Here is a 19,642-nt window from a genome sequence, read left to right as displayed (position 1 = left end):
CCTAGTGGTGGTTGGAAAGGGAAAACAGTGGTGGTAATTGTGAAGGCAAGAGGCCGGGATGCTTATGTAATTGACCTGGCTGGCTTCATGCAAAGAGAGGGCCTAAAGGCTTCCTGGACACATGCAGACAAAGGCGCACTGCCAGAGTTGATACAGCTTCTGACGAAGGTGCAGGCAGTAACAGAGTGTTGTTTCTTAATGAAACTCAGACTTTAAACTCAGATGTGAGTAAGACAAGATACAAGCATGATTGGAGTTTGTTGCCTGTAACAAGATGTTCAGGTTTCTGTGAACATGTTAGTTTAGGGGCAGTGTTGTTATAGTATTAGAATGGCTTTTAGTAAGTTTGTTTTGCTTCATGATAAAGTATGCTGCTGAAACATAAATAGTTAGGCAAAAACATCTTGAATCCATTAATACAGAAAACTAGAATTACTGCCTTGTGGTTGTATGCCTCTGCCAACCAGTCGAGCTGTAGTCAAGTTCATGTCTGTCCAGACTCATATAATATACATTATGTAGTGAAGAAGAAGGATTTAAAGTTATTAAATATATTTTTTGGCAAAATTGAAGTTATCAGTATATGACATGTATGATTGTAGTGAGTAATTTCCACTGAGGAACATGCTGTTTTCACTGAGAGACTATTTTTTACAGAGTAGTACAGAGGACTGATGCAGAGCTTGATCTTGATCTTTGACCTTTTCCATATAAAACGTCATTACCGCATCATTTTATCCTAGTAGATGCAAGTTGGAAATTTTATGATAATTAGCATATGAATGCTTGTCACAGGGACCTTGACCTTTGACCTCCAAAATCTAATCGGCTCATCTTTGAATCCAAATGGTCATTAGTGCATAATTTTAAGAAATTCCTTTCAAGCATTCCTGAGATATCACATTCGTGAAAATGGGATGGATACAAGGTCACAGGTCAGCCTTTGAGTCGAAGTGGTCATTTGTGCCACATTTGAAGAATGGGACAAAATGGGCCATGGCTGTCACTGGTGCGGAGATATTAAACATCCAAGCATTGTGTTGGATTTAGGCAGATGATTAGTTAGAAGTATATAAAAAAATTTGCGGCACACATCTGAAGGCTAATGTATGCTAAATATTAGATACACGCAGATGGAGCTTTCTGTCCGTACTCCACCACCGGTGGTCATAAGGGGCAGTGTAGCATGCAGCCAGTAGTTTAAGTGTTGTTGTTACTGTTACTGTTACTGCATCCAGGGCTAAGCAAGATGATTGTGATTGGTTTAGAGAAATACAAACAGGCCTATGGAGATTTTCTCCCCCTATAGAATGATCATTTGTAGAGACCTTTTCCCAGCTCTGAGCACTGTGGAGGTCTGGGTAGGTGACCAAGTGAAACGTGACCACAGGAGACGCTGAACAAGTTTTAAAAATCCTGAAGAATTGGAAAATACTGATTACAATCAGTTAGTGAAAGAATCCTCTGTCCACATGTCACGATGGATTTAATGGCCACACGTCCACTTTTGCCTCTTTCTCAAGAAGTACTTTCTTACAGTCTCCTCCAGTGTCACTATGTTTGTTGTTGTCAGAAACTTTTGACTCTTCTTCTTGTTTGAGCTAACTCTGAGCAGTGCCCCCTAGTGGATGTGTTACTTAACATCCATGCAAACGTAACAAAACACAGAAACGTATATGGGCAGTGACAGTTACGTCGTTTGAAACAGACACATCTATTTTTGCCCTTAAAGGAGGCATGAATGAGCATTTTATCTCAATATTAGGTCACAAAATAAACACGACAGGTTTTAGGTGAATTATATACATTCACACACCCACAAAGTCTAAGAATAGTGTGATCTGAAAGAGGCTGAGTGTTGGGTGGGGTGACATATCTACTCAACAGGGTCCTGGCTGTAGCTACTCTGCGGTTTCCCCTCAGCACTTTTATTAATTGTAAACATTAGCTCATTCTGGAGCAGGACCCTCTGACTGCTGCACGCCAGGCTCTGCAGCTCCAAATTAGAAGAAGAAGGAGCGAGGAACAAAATACAAAGAGAAGGGAAAAACAGAGAGAAAGAGAGAGGAGAGTGATGGTTGCATCTTTGCAGTTCCGTGTGGGTGTTTGAGGAATGATGGAGGGATGAGGAGTGATTGTGAGAGCTGCTGTTTTTTCCGTTCCTGCTCCTCCGCCCGGCCTGATTGCTTGTTAGCGCTGACCTGCTCCACAGCTGGCCGCCCTTGGGGCATCCTGGCAGGTTCACCTCGCGTGGGAGAGACAGGGCGATGGCCCGTCGTGGTCACCATGGCGACGACTGCCAGAATTTGTCAGGGCGGTGGTGATTGCCAGTTGGTTAGTGTTGCAAGTGTCTGTGTTTTGTCACCGTGCACCATAGGAATATGTTAATTTTAGAGCTGCGGGTAGTAGTTTCCAGTTGTGTTTCAATTCACATTCTGTTCTCTTGTGCAAGTTTAATTAGTGTTCTTAAAATCTACTTGAGTTTGCTTGATTTGGCTTCTTTTCTTTAAATAATTTCAGTAAAATTCTCTCATCTCTCCAGCTAATTGACGAATACCACTTCAGAGTTCAAGACAAACTTTTCTACCATACTTTTTCCTTAATTAATTGCATATCCTGCTTTGTCGTTCCTAATTTTTTGTCCCTTTCTGCCGTTGTTATGTCTGGCAGTCGTCTGACTATAAAAATAGAGGGTTGAATTTTAGATGAAACAGATGACTGAGGGTTTAAAGTGTTGTTTAAGCTTTAAACTGCATACACCCTCTGTGGAGCTTTGGCTTGGAACAGGATTGATGTGAAGAGTGATAGAAAAATGCTGCAGAGAAAAAGAAAAAGGCTGCACAAAAAGAAGTAAATGGGCATGTTTTTTTTTTTTTTAAAGCGGATGAAACACAAAGGGGAAGTGTCGTTTCCTCCATTAAGGAAATGCAGCTCTATAGTCTGGATCAGTGCAATGTTGCTGTTGGCCCCTTCAAGTGACCAAGACAAGTTTCCATGTCTGGTGTGCACTCATCTACTGGCTGCAAATTAGTTTAACATCTGGCCATGAGCTGGGGAGTTAAAAGGCCCTCATTGAGTGGGGGACTAAAGAAAAAAAAGTGTGTAGGATGGAATGAAAGAGATAGAGGAATAAACCGGGGAATCAAGAGTGAGAGATGATCAGCAGAAGGGAAGGGAGGAGAAGGAGGAGGATAAAAAGGGCGAGGAGAGAAAGAAGGAAAAAGCGGGATAGGTTTTGGCCCGCTGATGTCTCCAGCAGGAGGAAATGCTTAGCACATTTTCCGGCTCTGTGCGCATGGGAGTTATTTTTAGCTCTGAAGGGCCGATCAAACGTGGTACATAAATTCCCAGAGCAGGCTAGGTAAGGGAAAAGACAGCACACTTTATCACTTGCAGCAGGAACCCCGACCAATATGGTGACCAGGCGCGACAATGCAACACGTCGTTTGACTGGACGGGATGTTATTCTATAGAAGCCATTAACCGCCGCGCATTTTAAAATCCCACAGCAATCTGCTCTGAGGAAGCAGGGAGTGTTTTTACAGACCCCTGAGAGAGGGAACAGGAAAGGCTGGGCTTTGTAGTTCCTCCTCCTGTTCAGACACTATGTGTGAATATTGAATGCTATAGAAATAATTTGTAGAAACTTTCTAACAAAAACAAACAAAAAAAGGTTATGGTCACACTTTTTGCAGTACACTAATAATAAGACATAAAATTCAAATTAGAGAAAAACTAGAAATCATTTGTTCTTTATTAGACAGTATTAGACCATTTATTAGACCCTTATCAGACTTTATTGGAGGGCAATTAGGGACATATGTGACATGTGGCATAACTTCTTTCCTGCTTCCCCTGTGTGTCAGTCTATGTTCAAACATCTGTTTCACTCTTCTACTTTTTGCTGTCTCGTCTTGACCTTTTGTCCACATGTCCGTCTGCAGGGCTCCAATATCACGGATACGTGCACGGAGATGCTCATGCATGGTGTGCTCCTGAAGATTTCAGCTGGGAACATCCAGGAGAGGATTTTCTTCCTGTTTGACAAGCTTCTGGTCTATTGCAAAAAGAAAAACAGGTGCTTTCTTGACCCTCTTTTACTCATTACTCTACAGAAAATCCACAAAGCAGAAGATGCATTTAAACTCTCATTACAGTGTATGTTTTCTAAGAGGCAGAATAAAAATATTGTTTATGCTAATTTTAAATTTCCCTCCGTCTCTACAATCCTAAAGAACATTTAGAGCACGGGCCTTATAAATAATTCACAGCACCAGTTCTTTAACTCTTTTTTTTAAAGAAAAGGGAGCAGCGCACTGTGGGAAGCATTTTAGTTTTTCGTGAGGGAGTTGAAAGAAAAGTTATGCAGTTGAGGAGACACGTGAGAAAAGGATTTGGGTTTTTTTTTAACTTTGGGAAACGGGGACATGTGATTAGTCCAACCACCGTCTGTGGACTTTTTTTTCTAGTAGATTTATCTTTCAGGTAGTTCATGTGGAAACGCACCAAATAATGTGACAGTTATTATGATCAGTGCAAGCTGAGTCAGGAAACTCTTGCTGATTGCTGACCATTGTTTTGCTTCTGCAGACAGAACACTTGATGAATTGTCTGCTCTGTGTAGACTAGCTTCTTTTTCAACACATCTCTGCTGCTCACACTGAGCTACTGATGCAGCTGCTAACAATGCTCCTATGTCCAAAGTACAGTGTTTTTGTTTACCCACCACCAAGCTGCCACCTGCTACGATTTGCTTTTGCTGTACGTGTATATACAGTTTTGTGTCTGCAGGTAGTACATCAATTTACTGACTAAAGAAAGAAAATAAAATTTGTTACTCTGAACTTAAATGTGCTACAAGGAGTTTTAAAAGTTTCTAAAAGCGTTAATTTATACTCAACAAAAATATAATATTTTTTTGTGCATGCAAATGTTTATTTCTCTTAGATTTTGTCCACAAATCCTTAAAATCTGTTAGTGACAGCATTCCCTTTTAAAATGAGCAGTTTTGTTTTGAAAAAAAAGACCAAATTCTTTTCCCAGATATCAAATGAAGTATTCTGTTGGTATCAGTGTCACTCTAAGGGTACTGGTATTACTACTGATATTGTAATTTTAAAAATGATACCCACCTCTACTATATGGCACACCTGACAAGTGGATGGATTATCTTGGGAAATGAGAGGTGCTCAGTAACACGGACAAATTTGTGGACAAAATCTGAGAGAAATAAACCTTTTGTGTGCATAGAATGAGTCTTTTTTTCTCTACTTATTATCTGTATTTACTTTTAATGCCTGCCGCCCTGCCACCAGGTCGGATTGACTTTGAAATCAGATTAAATGATTTGTGGCATGCAGACTGGCAGAGCTTAGTAGTACATTAACCAGTTGAAAGAAGTAATAATATTACTTTTATTTTTGACGTTATGCTTTGCAGTTATGGTGGTGAAAACAGTGCCACTGTTGTCAGGGGACTCCAAAATCAACAGAACATGAAAGTTCCTTGTAGCCACTTTAAATTCAATAATTTATCTAAATTGGATACAATTTCCTCACTTAATTTGGTTAGTACATATGGGCAAACATCAGATGATTAGAATTAGTCCCTGATTGAACCGTGAGTGAGACTAATTACGCAGTGAGTGATAACATGAAATGATTAAACCTCATTGGCTAATTCTTGTGGTTGCTTCTCTCCATCCAAGGCGTTTAAAAAACAGCAAGACGGCCACAGAGGGACCTCGCTACCTGTTCAGAGGGAGAATCAACACGGAGGTGATGGAGGTGGAAAATGTGGACGATGGCACGGGTGAGTGGACCTGTAAAAAGATCTAATATTTATTTTGGACAAATAAATGTTTACTCAGCCAGATTTTCTTTCTCTTTTTGTGCTTGCCTGCGTTCAGATCCTCATTTTTTATTTCAGCACTCCTGGCAACAGGGGTTTAAAAATGTGCCATAATATCCCACACAGGAACGCTGACAACACAGTCCTTGGCTCAAGCTAGTGCACGACTCTGTGATTTTATACTTGGATCGCAAATGGAAAAATAAGATTTACCTATAAACATTTTTTCGACATCTATAGTTACATATCCTTGGGACTGTGCTGCTGCTGGTACTTGGTGAACTCGAGCGTTTGTGTCTCTTGGCCTCATGTAGCCACTGATTATCATTTATATTTGTAGAAGCCATCATTTCCTCTCCGGCAGAACTAGATGGGCAATAATATTGGGTGTTTTTGGTGAGAGATGGATGGGTTTGGGTCTGGAGAGCCAGAGCGAGGGTAAACACGTGAGGCAGGCGGCGGCGCGGTAACTCCTGGGTGTTCTGCACCACAGGCGGGATATCTCAATCTGAAATCCAGGGCGACAGGAGTATTTTAGCTTAGATTCCTACGTAATGAAAGCACCACGACGTTTTCCCAGGCGCACACTTGCTGCCTTGAGGTTGAAAAACGCCCTGGAGGCATACCATATAAAGGACACCACACTGTAGATGCTTTTAGACGTGATTGTAATTGATGATTGTAATGGTTTGCTTTTTGTTACACCCTCAGAGGGAGAAAATCAGAGGTCAGACAGGGAGGCATTTGAAATGTTCCCTAAGAGATGGAAATAATGACAGAGATTCTGCTAACGGTCAAGAGTTCATCTCCACTTGCTCAGGGTGTTTTACATTCTTGACGTCTATATTTGAACGTAGGTGTTGAATCACAAGTATATGTCACCTCTGCGGGAGTATTCTGGAGGCTCAGTAGTAAATAACGCTGATGGATGGTTCTTCTTCTGTATGTGTGTCCCCTTGTTTATCTCATTAAAGGGAGAAGAGCGATAATCAATGAAGCACTCAATAGAGAGGCAATGAAGGCCGGCACTAGAGCTGGGAAGAATGAGTCCTGGCGAGTGTTTGCACTGAGATAGAGTCGATTATTCTCAGTAGTTTTATAATGGATGTTGTTTTTTGGAAAATAGACTGCATACTACTGTATGAGGAAGCCTCAGGAATGGTAGCACCGACAAACATTATTTTTTAAAACTAAATCATGTTTTAACTTTATGTTATGTTGCATGAAACTTTAAAACTAGCTTAAAATTAAGGGAGATTAAATAAAAAACATTATGAACTTTAAACTTACACTTGAGAAGGTTTAACTTCTAAAATTGCTACCTTTTTGAGATTTAATAAGTCAAATAATCAAGTTCCTTGAAGAAAGTTTAGTGCAAAATTCAACCCATTCAACCTTTTCTCAAAGGAGGAGAAATTAGAGCTTGTCTGCTGAGCCATCATGAGTAGGATAACTAGGCTAACCAACTTTTTAGCTTGCTAACAAACAATGCAATGTTTAGTAAATTTTAGCTAGCCAAAAAAAAATAACGTTTTTTGCTTTGCTAGCTAGCCAAGTGTCATGTTTTGTTAATATTTTATGTAGCAAACAATATAATGTTTTGTTTAAGAATAGTGAGAAGGAGAAAATGAATGGTTACCCCCCTCTTTTATACTTGTTAGGTCCAGACAGCACTCAGATTTATTTCTAATTTTTTATTTACTTCAATTTGAGTAAGCAAACATCTCCAAATGAAGTAGAATCTCTTTAATTTCATTTTAAATGACTAAACATGAATTTTCTAAACTGAGATTACTTTTTAATTGTGCAACAGAACTCTGCTTAATTTTAAATATAGTTTCACTCATTTTAAATCTAGTTTTTTTAAACTCTGATTAGAACTAATCTCAGATTAACTGAATCTTTGTTTGTGCAGCCCAGTCTTAATTTATCAGATGATGTGTTGTCTGTTCTTGTTTCGTTGCTGTGTGCTCCAGTGTGTCTATCACAACCTTATTTTGTTTCTTTTTCTCTGAAGCGAATCACTGGACTTGTGCCTCATATTATTGCTGCGTTTTTTGTGGTGACTCTGTGAAGCCGACTTCCCAACAACTCTGTTTACAGTGTCATGATCAGTGCAACCACTAATTGACGGCCCTCCCCTTCAAACGTGAAAAACTGCTCTGAGCCTAAATGAGCCAAAAAAAAAAGTGGATTGTTCCACCCCTCGCGAGGAGAGGACTTTATAAAAGTAGTGAAGTCAAACTCTCGTGGCTGTGCTCTCTCCATCTCCGCCTCACAGCTGACTACCACAGCAGCGGGAACATAGTAAACAACGGCTGGAAGATCCACAACACGGCCAAGAACAAGTGGTTCGTCTGCATGGCCAAGACCCCGGAGGAGAAGCAGGAGTGGCTGGAGGCCATCATGAAGGAGAGGGAGCGGAGGAAAAGTAAGAAGGCGCTTCAGTGTATCAGTATCAGGGTGGGGGTCGGTTCGCTTTTAATGCACTCAGTAAGAGAAACTCATTTCCTTTTCATTTTTTTTTTCTTCTCAGCATATGTCTTGAATCAAATAACTTAAAATATATGCTGCGTTTGGGTAAATCAATACGGGACAATTTAACCTGGAATAATTGAAAAAGTGAGACTTGATTAGCTGTGAGATCTGTGAAAGAAAAAGAGAAAGAGAAAGAAAGAAAATGTGCAGATTTAAGGGTGTTAAAACAAATTTGCAGGTTGTCACTCTGACAAGAAAAATACAGTGAAAACAGCATATTGTGTACAAGATAAACTCCCAATAGTGTCAGTCATTAACCCTGCAGAGGACTATAACACACAGGCACTGAAAGGCACTGCTAATTATCTTGAGAAAGTAGGAGACATTAACCTTCAGCAGCTTGTAACTGGTGTCACATCTCGTCTAGGAGATGAGTGCACAGATTATTAAAGCCACGATCCTGACAGGCTTTTCTCTTTCCTCTGCTGCACAGGTCTGAGGCTCGGCATGGAGCAGGATACGTGGGTGATGGTGTCAGAGAAGGGAGAGAAGCTCTACCACCTCATGACCAAGGGCAACCTCATTAAGGACCGGAAACGCAAGCTCACCACCTTCCCCAAGTGCTTCCTGGGAAGGTAAGACTCCCGCCACTGCTCTCGACACTTGGCGGTTTGTCCAGTGACGAAGCTGCTGAGTGTTCAGTCCTGTGGTTTTTTTTCTGAATCACATCGGTGTGAGCTCTGTAACCATGTGGGAGTAAGTGAGTGTCAAAGTGAATGACTGTGTCGTGAACTACTGAGATAAACCAGAATGAACATTTAACAGTTAATGCTGCTCTTTATATTTGATGTAAAGTAGGTGGAGAGAACTTGCACAGGGTTAAACCTGGACCCTATTTTTGCCGTGTTTTGTGTCTAAATCATCACAAACCCACTATCACCCACTAACATCTGGCTTTTATCTTTAACGGGAAAGATTACAATCGGCATTCAACCCCGGCTCAAATGACTTTACAGTAATCAGAGATATTTATTGGCTCCAGCTCCAACTGGCAGTGATGAAAACATGACACCCGGGCGGATACGCTAATTTTCACTCTTTTTCCGATTGAGGCAATGAAGACTTGTTCCCTCCATCTGTACCTACTGCAACTTTTATACTCCTTTTCCAAACTCATGTGCTTCTTGGCTTTATTCAGTTTGACTCGGTGTATCAGCCCAGCACAACAGTGTTTGCACCAGGTCTATATTTACTGATACCTGCTCTTGATAAAAATGTTTTACTTCTTCACAATAAAAGTTCCTTGTTATTTTGTTATCTAAAAGCTTAACAGAACTCTTATCCAGCTGAAAGTGAACAGATACACAGGTGAGAAAATAAACTTCACACCACAGAGATTCAGTCAGAAGCTACAAAAGTCCTGAGAGTTGAACACAAGGACATTTAAAAACTCGTTCTCTCTGTTGTCCTGCACAGACATGAGTTGAGTCTTGGCACAGAAAAAAACCGGACAGGCAGACTAATCTACTGACAATGGGGGGAACCTATTTTTAGTGGGTTGAGTTACATTTGAAAAACCTGCTTATAAGCACTCATTTTGATGAAGAAATTGTTTATTTTATTTGCAATTTTTGAAATTAGTCTGGCATTTGAATAATACTGGATCAATTGCAAAAATTGTTGTCCCCATTAGTCGCTCAGACAGCAAAAATGTTGAAAAAAATGCTTAAGATACCTGTTAAGTTAGGCCCTGCAGCACATGCTTAGAGTAGATTACACATAACACTTTTGTATTATACAGCCTCATCCCTGCTTTCATTTATAAAATTGGCAGGGATTTCTAAAGACGGCAGCTGTGAAGAAGAAAGCGTCGGCACTTCTTGTTCAGGAGACTGTGTTATGTATATCTGCAGTCTCAGTCATGGGAAAATCAAATCCAGCCAGATTTAGCCCATGAATCTTATTTAAGGATTATTGGTGTGGTGTCTGGGGACGGATCGGCCATCGAATGCCAGTCGTAAATCACAGGGAGATATCCCTGTGCGGCTCAGCTGACTGCCCGCTTTCTCCCTCACCCATGTTAGATTACAATAAGCCTTCTGCTGAGGAACCCGTGAGGTAACTGCAGCAGAGGGCCCATTATGCCAGAGAGCAGCTGCATGTGTGTAACATGTTCGTCATTTCGTCGTGTCCTTGAGTTTTCACAGCTCCGCCAGCGCACTTATGTGCATGTTTACTTTTAATGAGCCTAAACATGCCAATCTATCCTCCCTGCTGATAGGTGAGAATATTTACTGTAAAGGGTGCTTCACTCTAAATCCCCATCTTTGAGCTATTTTAAGCATGCATGAGTTGATGCCCTCATTTCAGTATTTTTCCTTTCATCATATACTATGTAGACGTCTTGCTGTCATATCAGTTTGCCAGGTTTTCATGCAAATAAATGAGCTAAAAAGTCAGTTTAAACTGAGTTTGCCCAGGGTTTAATCCTGCCCAGGGAAACATGTCTTAAACACTCTTTAAAATCTTGAACGCTGGATCTCCTGCAATCTACTTCAAAATCAAATATTTAGCAAGTGTGCTCTGGAACCCAGATCATTATCATCTCTTCCAGGTGTTATGTGATTGTTTGCATGTGTGCATGCGTGAGTGACGAAACTGACCTGACAGCTGCTAATCTCATATACTGCTGGACCAATCAGGCTAATTATTGGAGGCACATTCATATTCACCCCCTTCTTATGAATGCGACATCTCAAGAATACCTTGAGGGAATTTTGTCAAACTTGTCCACTTGCACTCAACAATGAATTGATGAATATGGTGGCTAAAGGTCAAAGGTCAAGGTCACTGTGACCTCATATCCGTCCCATTATTGTGAATGCGATATCTCAAGAACGCCATGAGAGAATTTTTTCAAACTTGTTTTATTTTACATATTACTTATATGTAAAATAAATGTAAATGTAATCTGTTACAGTAAATATGAAGGGTTTCATTCAAATATTCTTTTCGGGTTGCCTGTGGGAGATCTGCGCTCTACTGAGTGACCTCTTCTAGTTCATGTTTGTGAGAACCAGCACCATGTGAACATCAGTTACCTGCTGTGATATAATGTTCTGTTCATTAGCTTTTCACAGGAACTCTTGATGGGATATCACACCTCTTGCTCTCCTGAGCTGCGAAAGCGCAAAAACCTGTAACCCTCCATTTCTCACGTTCAACACGGATTACTTTTTCGGAGTAATGTGCCTCACTATGTGGAGAGCACATATAGTGAGGCTGCTAGGGTGACAAGGCAGGATCAGGATAATAAAATTTCCAAACATCTGGCTGCAGCCACAGAGCTCTCTGTGTTTGAAAATGAAAATAGTATGTGACAGCCAGAAATCTTTTTATAGAGTGATGACACCATGCAATTTAAAAAAGGGTTGGAAATTAAATTAAATATTTTCACAAGACAGTCCTGGTTGGATGTTATTTAAACTGTGCTCCTATCTTGACTCTTGAAATCCCATAACAAATTTCCCTTGTAAACGCCCTGCTGCATTTCAGCACAACCCATGTTTTCCATTTGTTATAACTTTTTACAGAGCTGTTTTGACTGGTAATAATCACGCTGAAAATCACCCCGGCTTAAACAGTCATTTTAGAAATCCTTGTTATTTTTAAAAGCATGGAGAGACAACCAAAAAGTCCAATTGGACATAGTTGTGGCCATGTTATATCGCATGGTGGTTTGGAACGAGGAGTTACTTTCTCCTTTGGTCCGTGCAGACAACACCAGATCCCTCGCGGTCTGGAGGAGGAATGGATCTGTCAGCTAAAAAGATTAAAAGGATCAAATGTTGGTCATATGCGGGCACCTCGTCGAGTCTGAGGAGATCATATGGTGAGAAAGCAGCCCCCTTTGGAAAACCTATCCTTCCATATCCAACTTGGCCAACACCTGGATGACCACTTGTGGGTGAAAAGACATCTCTAGCCCCTCTGTACTTCCCCTGTCTGCGATGACTTTGGAGATGATTACACGTAGGCGTAATTGGTGAATTGGAACCAGCATGGTATGTCTCTGATGAAAGCCACATTGCCTATGGCTTCGACTCAGCCCACTCCCTCCATTGTGAAATGCTTTGCCTTTATTCTCTTTCCACGCCTCCTCTTTCTCTTTCTGATTGTTGGGGTTTTTTTTTTTTAGGCCGAAGGCTATTTTTGGGTCTGGAACTCCTCCCCTTTAAGTGGTACAATCGTATTTGTGGTTTGGTTCCTGTGACAGTGTAATTCATCAAAGAAAATGTGTGCGACAGCCACCTAGCTCACAGTCATCATCCAATTTTAAACTTGGAATGAACAGAAAAACAAAAGAGATTCAAAGTGGTCGTTTCTCCTACATATGACAGACAAGAGTGTCTGCTTGTTGAGATAGATGTTGATGAAAAGCCCTTTAAGAACTCAGTGACAAGGTTATATATCCTGCAGGAAACTTTTTTTTGTCTCTATTCTTTCTTTTTGACATTACTTGGGTTACACTTTTTGCTCTGTCATCATATGCAACTGTTAAATTTAAGCTGAAGCTGAATTAAAAAGTGCTTTTTTCTACATGAAGATAGGCAGCGTTTCATACACAGAGCAGAGAGATATATTTATACATCCATTAATATACTGATTGTACCAGAGTAGATACTGCCTGGGGTTTGATTAGGCTGTCTTAACAAAGTGACACAGAAAAAGTTCAAGCAATAGTTTGGCATTTTGGGAAATACAATAACTTTCTTGCAGAGAATGAGATGAGCCGATTGATAACACTCTCATGTCTGTCTGTGAAATATTAAGATACAGCCAGCTGCAGTTTAGCTCAGCTTAGCATGAACACTGTGGGTCAGGCAAAGGTAACAAACTCCACTTACGTGTGCTTTCAAAACTCAGTAACTGACACATTAAATCTTGTTAATTTAGTGTAAAAATGACAAGTTGTGGTTGTACAGTTGACCGTCTCTGTTGACTAGCAAGCCAAGTTAGTCTCCATGTCAATTTTACACTTTTTTCTCAACAAACGATATGGATTAGTGAGCTTTAGTGGGGCTACTTAAATGTATTTTATGTTGCTGGGTGCAACCAGGCTAGCTGTTTGCAGACTTCATGCTAAGCTAAGCTATCTGGCTAGTGATTGTAGTGTCATATTTAGCAGACTAATAAGCTCATCTCCTAAATGATCTACCTACTGCTTTAAGTATCCTTTTTCCTGGTCTTAAAACCCTTGAGAACTTTGTTGCAATTCAAGTGTTCATCTATGATACAAAATATTTGTGACTAAATTTAGCAATAATCAAATCTCAGCTTTGGATGGTTAAAACTATGTGCCATTTGTTAAGAATTAAACAGTTAAAAACTTCGCTAATCTGCTTGATCAGTGCTGTCATCACGCACTGATTCAAATATTCCTGATTAGTGCCGTATGTGACCTTGTGACATCGCCGTTTTTCCAACTTTTACAAACGTGAGAGTAGCACAAACAAAAAACACATGAATACAGAAATGTCTCGTGTGAAATTAAACTTTTCTGTCAGAAAATGATGTGCTCATGAGGGACCCCATCACTCATAGTAGGATACTCATTTCTGAGGGTCTTTAAAGGCTGGAGAGACCAAACACCTACAGTCATACATTCGATAAATTATCAGAATGTGCATTAATGAGTCTTAAATATTGATTTATTTGATTTGGTCCATTTCACTCGACTCCACATGTAGATTTAAATTGCATGAAGCTGTTTATTGTAGTGACCCCAGTCTGCTCGGGGCCATGAGAACTGCGCAGTCCAAATGTTCAGGGTGTTTTTCCTTCCATGGTTAAGGTACAGAGGCTGACAAATTGACGTTGTTATAGACTTGTGTTTTTCCCCTGTGGTCTGTTAGGGAGAGAAAAGACGCCAAGGATGAGTGGTTAAAGAGCGTAAGATGTTGGGCGGATGGATGGATGGAGGAGGGGGGGTGGATGTGCAGTGTTTGTTCAGTTGTTTCTCTGAAAACTTTTTGTAATTGCTCCCGTTGGCTGGACACTGACACTGGGCCACCTCCGTCACGGCCTGGAAGCGAATTCCACAGAATTCCAGTGGCGCTGCCGGCCGTGTTTGTTTGGCTTTTATGGGGAGACAGGACATCAAGAATGTAATCAGATAGGCTACCGCTACTCTGCCTACTCTGTCTGTCTCTTTCTGTATTTTGCCCTCTTACAATCTCTCTCTCGATCTGAGTCACAAAATTATGGAGAATTATCCAATTTAGCTCATTTGGGCCATCAGTACATCGGATGCTGTTTGTTGTTTTGGCGGTGGGTTTGTTTCCTCTTTCCAGTTGTAAATAACGCAAGCCAAAGAATATCTCGCATTTTCCCTCGTGATCTTCCCAGGATCCAATTAGATCCTGTATATTTTATAGTGTTATGTTGTATGTCTAAAATAAATATAGTTAAACTAGACAAAACACGCAAACTACAGTAGAGCCTGCTGGTTGTTTTAACAGACAGATGTGGCCCTTAACAGTAAATAAATCATCCCGCTTTGCAAAGAGACTGTTTGTTGCCATAGTCACATCAATTCAGAGTGAATGTTGTTGGCAGCATGTTGTAAAGGCTCTCTGTAATGACAGTAAAGGTCACCACTTTTTTCCTATTTACAGATTATCCACAGAAAATTCAAAGCTCTCTCCACTCATGACAGACATTCTTCTTTATGGAGTGATGGCATTTCCCGTGGGGATTTTTCTGTATGTTTGTTGTGTTATCCCTGACTGAGTGTGTGTCTTATTATGCCGATGTTGTCTTTTATGTTTCCCCAGTGAGTTTGTGTCCTGGCTGATGGAAATCGGCGAGACAGGCAACCCAGAGGAAGGGGTTCACCTGGGTCAAGCTCTGCTGGAGAACGGCATCATCCACCACGGTTGGTTCTCACAGTTTTCTTTTCCCCCACTCGGACCCGCTTCATCCCACGGAAGCCCATTTCCACCAGTATAAGAAAGATACTGAGAGCGAAAGCCTTAACTGGGATAAGAAGTAGAACTTTAAGCTAAAGACAAAATTATGTGATTAAAAAGTTGACGTTATTTGATAAAAAGTCAGAATTGTGAGATAAAATGGCATGATTGTGAGAGAAAAAGTCATAATTATGCCATAAAAATTGAAATGATGTTAGGAAAAAGTCTTAATTATGATTTAAAAAAGTTTTTGTCTCATTATTCTGACATTTTATGTCATTTTTTTAATCTCACTTTCTTCTCTCTTTTTTTGTGGCAGAAATGGGCTTCCATATAATTTGCTGTTCCTTATCTCAAACTCAATCTGCCACAGTCTAATTTCCTTTGTGCTGCGCGGTGTAGAGCATGCCATTACCTGACCTAACCTCTAGCCATGTCCAATGAATGTTCCTCATTCAACAAGCAGAGTTTCATAACGTTTTCCGTCCCTGGCTTGGTCTGACAGTGTAGATGCAGCCGTCTTATTTATGCTTTTAGCAGGTGTCCCATTTAAACACTCCCCTGACACAATGTTTAGGTAAGGGATTATAATTATTAATCTCTTCTTGCCGTAATTTTTGTGTCATATTTGCTCGGTGGATTTTCTGTGGCTTTGTGTAACAAGTGTATTTAGCGCATGAGGCTTAAGCTGGATAATGCTTTGCATTCACACTAAATGGTGCATACTGCTCTGCATGTAGTTTTTCCTCAAAAGAGTAGGGCCCCAAGCCAAGTTGTATCTTAAATCACCCGGGGGTGCTTTATGGCTTCCTCACAGAGAAATGAGATTGGGCTTTAGAGCTGTTCCTGACAGAGAGGAATAACTCCGAGCCGCTCAGAGCTCTCTCACCGAGCAGTTAGAAGTCCCCATGTGAAAAACGATAGAATATCTTTTCATAAAAACCTTTAATGGAACCTGCATGGCTTCAGCCAAGAATTCAGAGCCAACTGTTATTAAAGTTAGGAGGGTCCTCGTCGACAAAGTTCCCTAAAGGAAGAGGAGCTCTGTGCGGCTGTGTTATCTGTGACCACTCTGTATGAGGTTTGAGTCTTCCTCTTGTCTGGAAAGCTTGTTTCACCATGCAGCCCTGCTTGGCTCCAATATGTTTTTAAACCTCTTATGCTTTCAAACTTGAAGCAAGACGAATAATACTTCCTTAGGGGTTTTTTCATGTGTTTCTTCTTTCATTCTGGCACTCTGGCACATATCCTTTCGGAAACCTGCTTATGTTTTTCATTGCCTTTTTAGTCACAGACAAATACCAGTTCAAACCTGAGCCTGTGCTGTACCGCTTTCGCTATGATGACGGCACCTACCACCCCAGAAGTGACATGCATGATGTCATATCTAAGGTAATGGTGCAATAGTAGAGCCTTATTTAATATAAATCACATTTTACGCCCCTATTACTAATATAATCAGAATCTTCTTTCTTGTTTTTCTCAGGGTGTTCGGCTCTTCTGCCGCCTCCACAGCCTCTTCACTCCGGTCATCAGGTAGGCGGCCATTTTCCTTTCCACTCCTTTGCAGTCCAGCCAGGTGGGGCTCCAGTAGCTGAAGCAGCTGGCTTTTGCTCCTAAAAATAGCTCCACCACAAAGAGTGGAGGAGAGAAATATCACGGTGAACTATGAGCTCATTGTTTTTAAAGAGGAGCTGACATAGGAGGAGTTGGCACAGATGGAGCGATGGAGTGCGGCGGGGCCTGTGGGTGATCGAGCTTGGCGCGTTTTATCTGCCTGGTCTCAAAACACAGATGTGGTGAAGAAGATTGAGACTATCAGATGTTAGGAATAGTTTGGGTACATGTGGGAGACAGATAAATGACTAATGTTGTGATGATCTCTCTAGGTGGTTTTGAGAGTTGATTTCCAGGACTGTTGAATGTTCGTACGTGAAGGAAAGGGCTCGTTCTTAACTCAAGGTTGCATTTTTTCAGGGACTTTCAACCACAGCACATTGTCTTCATCTGCAGAGAAGAGAAAGATATATTCTTGACCTTGGAAATAGCAATTAGACACAACCATCCCCACTCAAAATCCTCTTACTGGCTTTTTATGGAGTTTACAATCAATCAGATGGTCTTGATCAACATGAAAGTTCTTCTTGTGTCATCTAAATAATACTTTAACAAAACTTTCGCTCTAACTCTAACACACTCAGGGTCCTCTAACTAGATTTTTCTGGCACTTTCAGTCCCATCTCATGATCTTTATCAGCATAAAAGTTCGTTCCTGGCTGTGGACATGCCTGTACTTAAAGCCAGCATGGACAAAAAGTCCTAGAAATGTATGACATATAAAGAGCTACTGAGATTGCATCTTATCAGCAAAAAAAAAGCACTGCTCTTAGGGATGGAAGAGTGCAACAATCTCTTCATGCATCAAGGTACAGCTCTCTTCACTGAGTCAGCAGCCCAAAAAAGTAAAAACTGTACTTAACAGTAAGTAAGCCAACATGGCTGAGACATCCCAAAATGATCTCTGAAAACTAAGCAAATTTTCTTGAATGACCATGTAATATTGTTAAAAACTAAAATAAGCTAGTAAGTCGACCTTGACTTATGCTTGTTTTGTCAAATGATTTGCCCATTTTTTTGTGCTTTCCCCTGTTTCTGAATCCAAACCTCCTTTACAGGTGATTTCTGGTCATTACGCTCAATGCTTTCATCACAGCTACAAATTGCCTCATTTCTGTTATGGCACATTATACAGGGACCATTTATTTACAATAAACAGGTCTTATACACTGCACTGACTGTGACCAACAGCATATTGATCCCGTGCTCTGAAAGGTCTGACACAGAGTCGTGCTGCCCGAAGCCAACATTGACTCCAGTTTTTCAACATGTGTCATGATGCACTATAGCCATTTTGGTTTCTGAGTTGCGCTGTTGTGTTCAAAGTTTCAGTACTGAAATCAGAAGGAGTTCTGTGTTCCATTATATTTTACTCAGATATACACTTGGTAATTAGTATAAACATGTGAAACCAAAAACATCCAGCTTTCCAATGAAACAGTCAGTTAAACTCAGATACAAAACAGGTGTTTTTTTGAGTGATTTTGGCACATGTGATGAAACATCTCTTTGTCTAACGGAGCTAGAAGTGGAGCAATCTAATTTTATATACTAATTTGTTGGCATGTTTTGGTTTTCAGTTTTTATTTGTTTAAATTCCATTTGATCAGAAGTTGAGGTGCAGGCTGCTAATGTTTTTTTTTACCGCAAAGTGCCGCATCAAGGTTGCCTGTTTATGCTGGATTTCAAATGGCCTGATGAAAAGCTTTAATTTCACACCGATAAAACTGTGCCATGGCTGGAGGGGGCAAACACATCCTGCATGTATTTCAGCATAGAAGCTTCTTTGTGTTTCTGTTTGATCCAACTACTAAAAAGCCTAAAGGGTGATTTTGTTTGTGTTTGTGTCAGCATTCAGTCCATCAGCGTTTGTTTTGAGGCCAAAACCTCTTGACGTAAAAAGTCTTGTTGCTGTACTAGAGGTGTGTGTGTGTGTGTGTGTGTGTGTGTGTGTGTGTGTGTGTGTGTGTGTGTGTGTGTGTGTGTGTGTGTGTGTGTGTGTGTGTGTGTGTGCGTGTGCGCGCGTGTGTGTGCGTGTGTGTGCGTCGGTAGCCAGTGCATCTGTGCAGTGTGTTCTCACTGAGCGCCCAGTACAATGCATCACAGGGCCTGGGAATGCCAGAGTTTAATTGGAGCAACTAGCCCCTGCCTAATTAGGTATAATTTCCTGGCAGAGCGAGACTGATGAAGCGAAGAGGGGAACGTACACTACACTATCCCCACACCAACACACAGCTTCTGTGCTCCACTTCCTCACAAGAAAGCTGTGAATTCATCGACTCCAGGGGATCTGATTGCACAGTTTGAAGTGTCCACCACAGAATCTGTCATTATTCAACTATATCCTTGTGGTTTTGGCTGAATGCCTCCATCATAGATGTTTTGTATATGTTTTTATTATGTAACGCTCTGGTTTATGAGAATTGATGTGGCTGTACTTGTAAAACTACAACCTGCAAATGAGACTAAAATGATGAGGTGATGATATTTTAAAATGTAAAGGTCGACCGTCAACTTTACTTTGACATAATCTATCAGTCCTCTATACTCCTCTGTAAAAATACAGAGAGAAAATGGCATGTTTCTCACTGGAACTTAAGTGTAGCCCAAAAAAAAATACACTTAATGACTTTCATTAAATTTCTTTGAAGTCTTCGCTGCACACATATCAGTCTGGACAGACATGGATGTAAACATCAACCTAACTGGTTTGATGGGGCAATAAT

The 19,642-nt window shown here is 40.7% G+C and overlaps 1 protein-coding gene across 1 annotated transcript in view; it reads left to right on the top strand.

Moving 5' to 3' along the window:
- prex2 (phosphatidylinositol-3,4,5-trisphosphate-dependent Rac exchange factor 2) overlaps positions 1-19,642 on the top strand; it is a 132,413-nt gene that overhangs the window by 34,765 nt on the left and 78,006 nt on the right. Inside the window, exons 7-13 of the mRNA XM_084746923.1 lie at positions 3,945-4,078; positions 5,708-5,811; positions 8,132-8,281; positions 8,822-8,963; positions 15,165-15,265; positions 16,588-16,691; positions 16,786-16,835. Coding sequence (XP_084603049.1) covers positions 3,945-4,078; positions 5,708-5,811; positions 8,132-8,281; positions 8,822-8,963; positions 15,165-15,265; positions 16,588-16,691; positions 16,786-16,835 — 785 coding nt within the window. The remainder of the gene's footprint in view (positions 1-3,944; positions 4,079-5,707; positions 5,812-8,131; positions 8,282-8,821; positions 8,964-15,164; positions 15,266-16,587; positions 16,692-16,785; positions 16,836-19,642) is intronic.

Source organism: Lutjanus erythropterus, chromosome 21 (genome assembly GCF_056507025.1).
Source record: "Lutjanus erythropterus isolate fLutEry1 chromosome 21, fLutEry1.hap2, whole genome shotgun sequence".
Taxonomy (NCBI): Eukaryota; Metazoa; Chordata; class Actinopteri; order Lutjaniformes; family Lutjanidae; genus Lutjanus; species Lutjanus erythropterus.
This window is presented reverse-complemented; position numbering and strand designations above follow the sequence as displayed.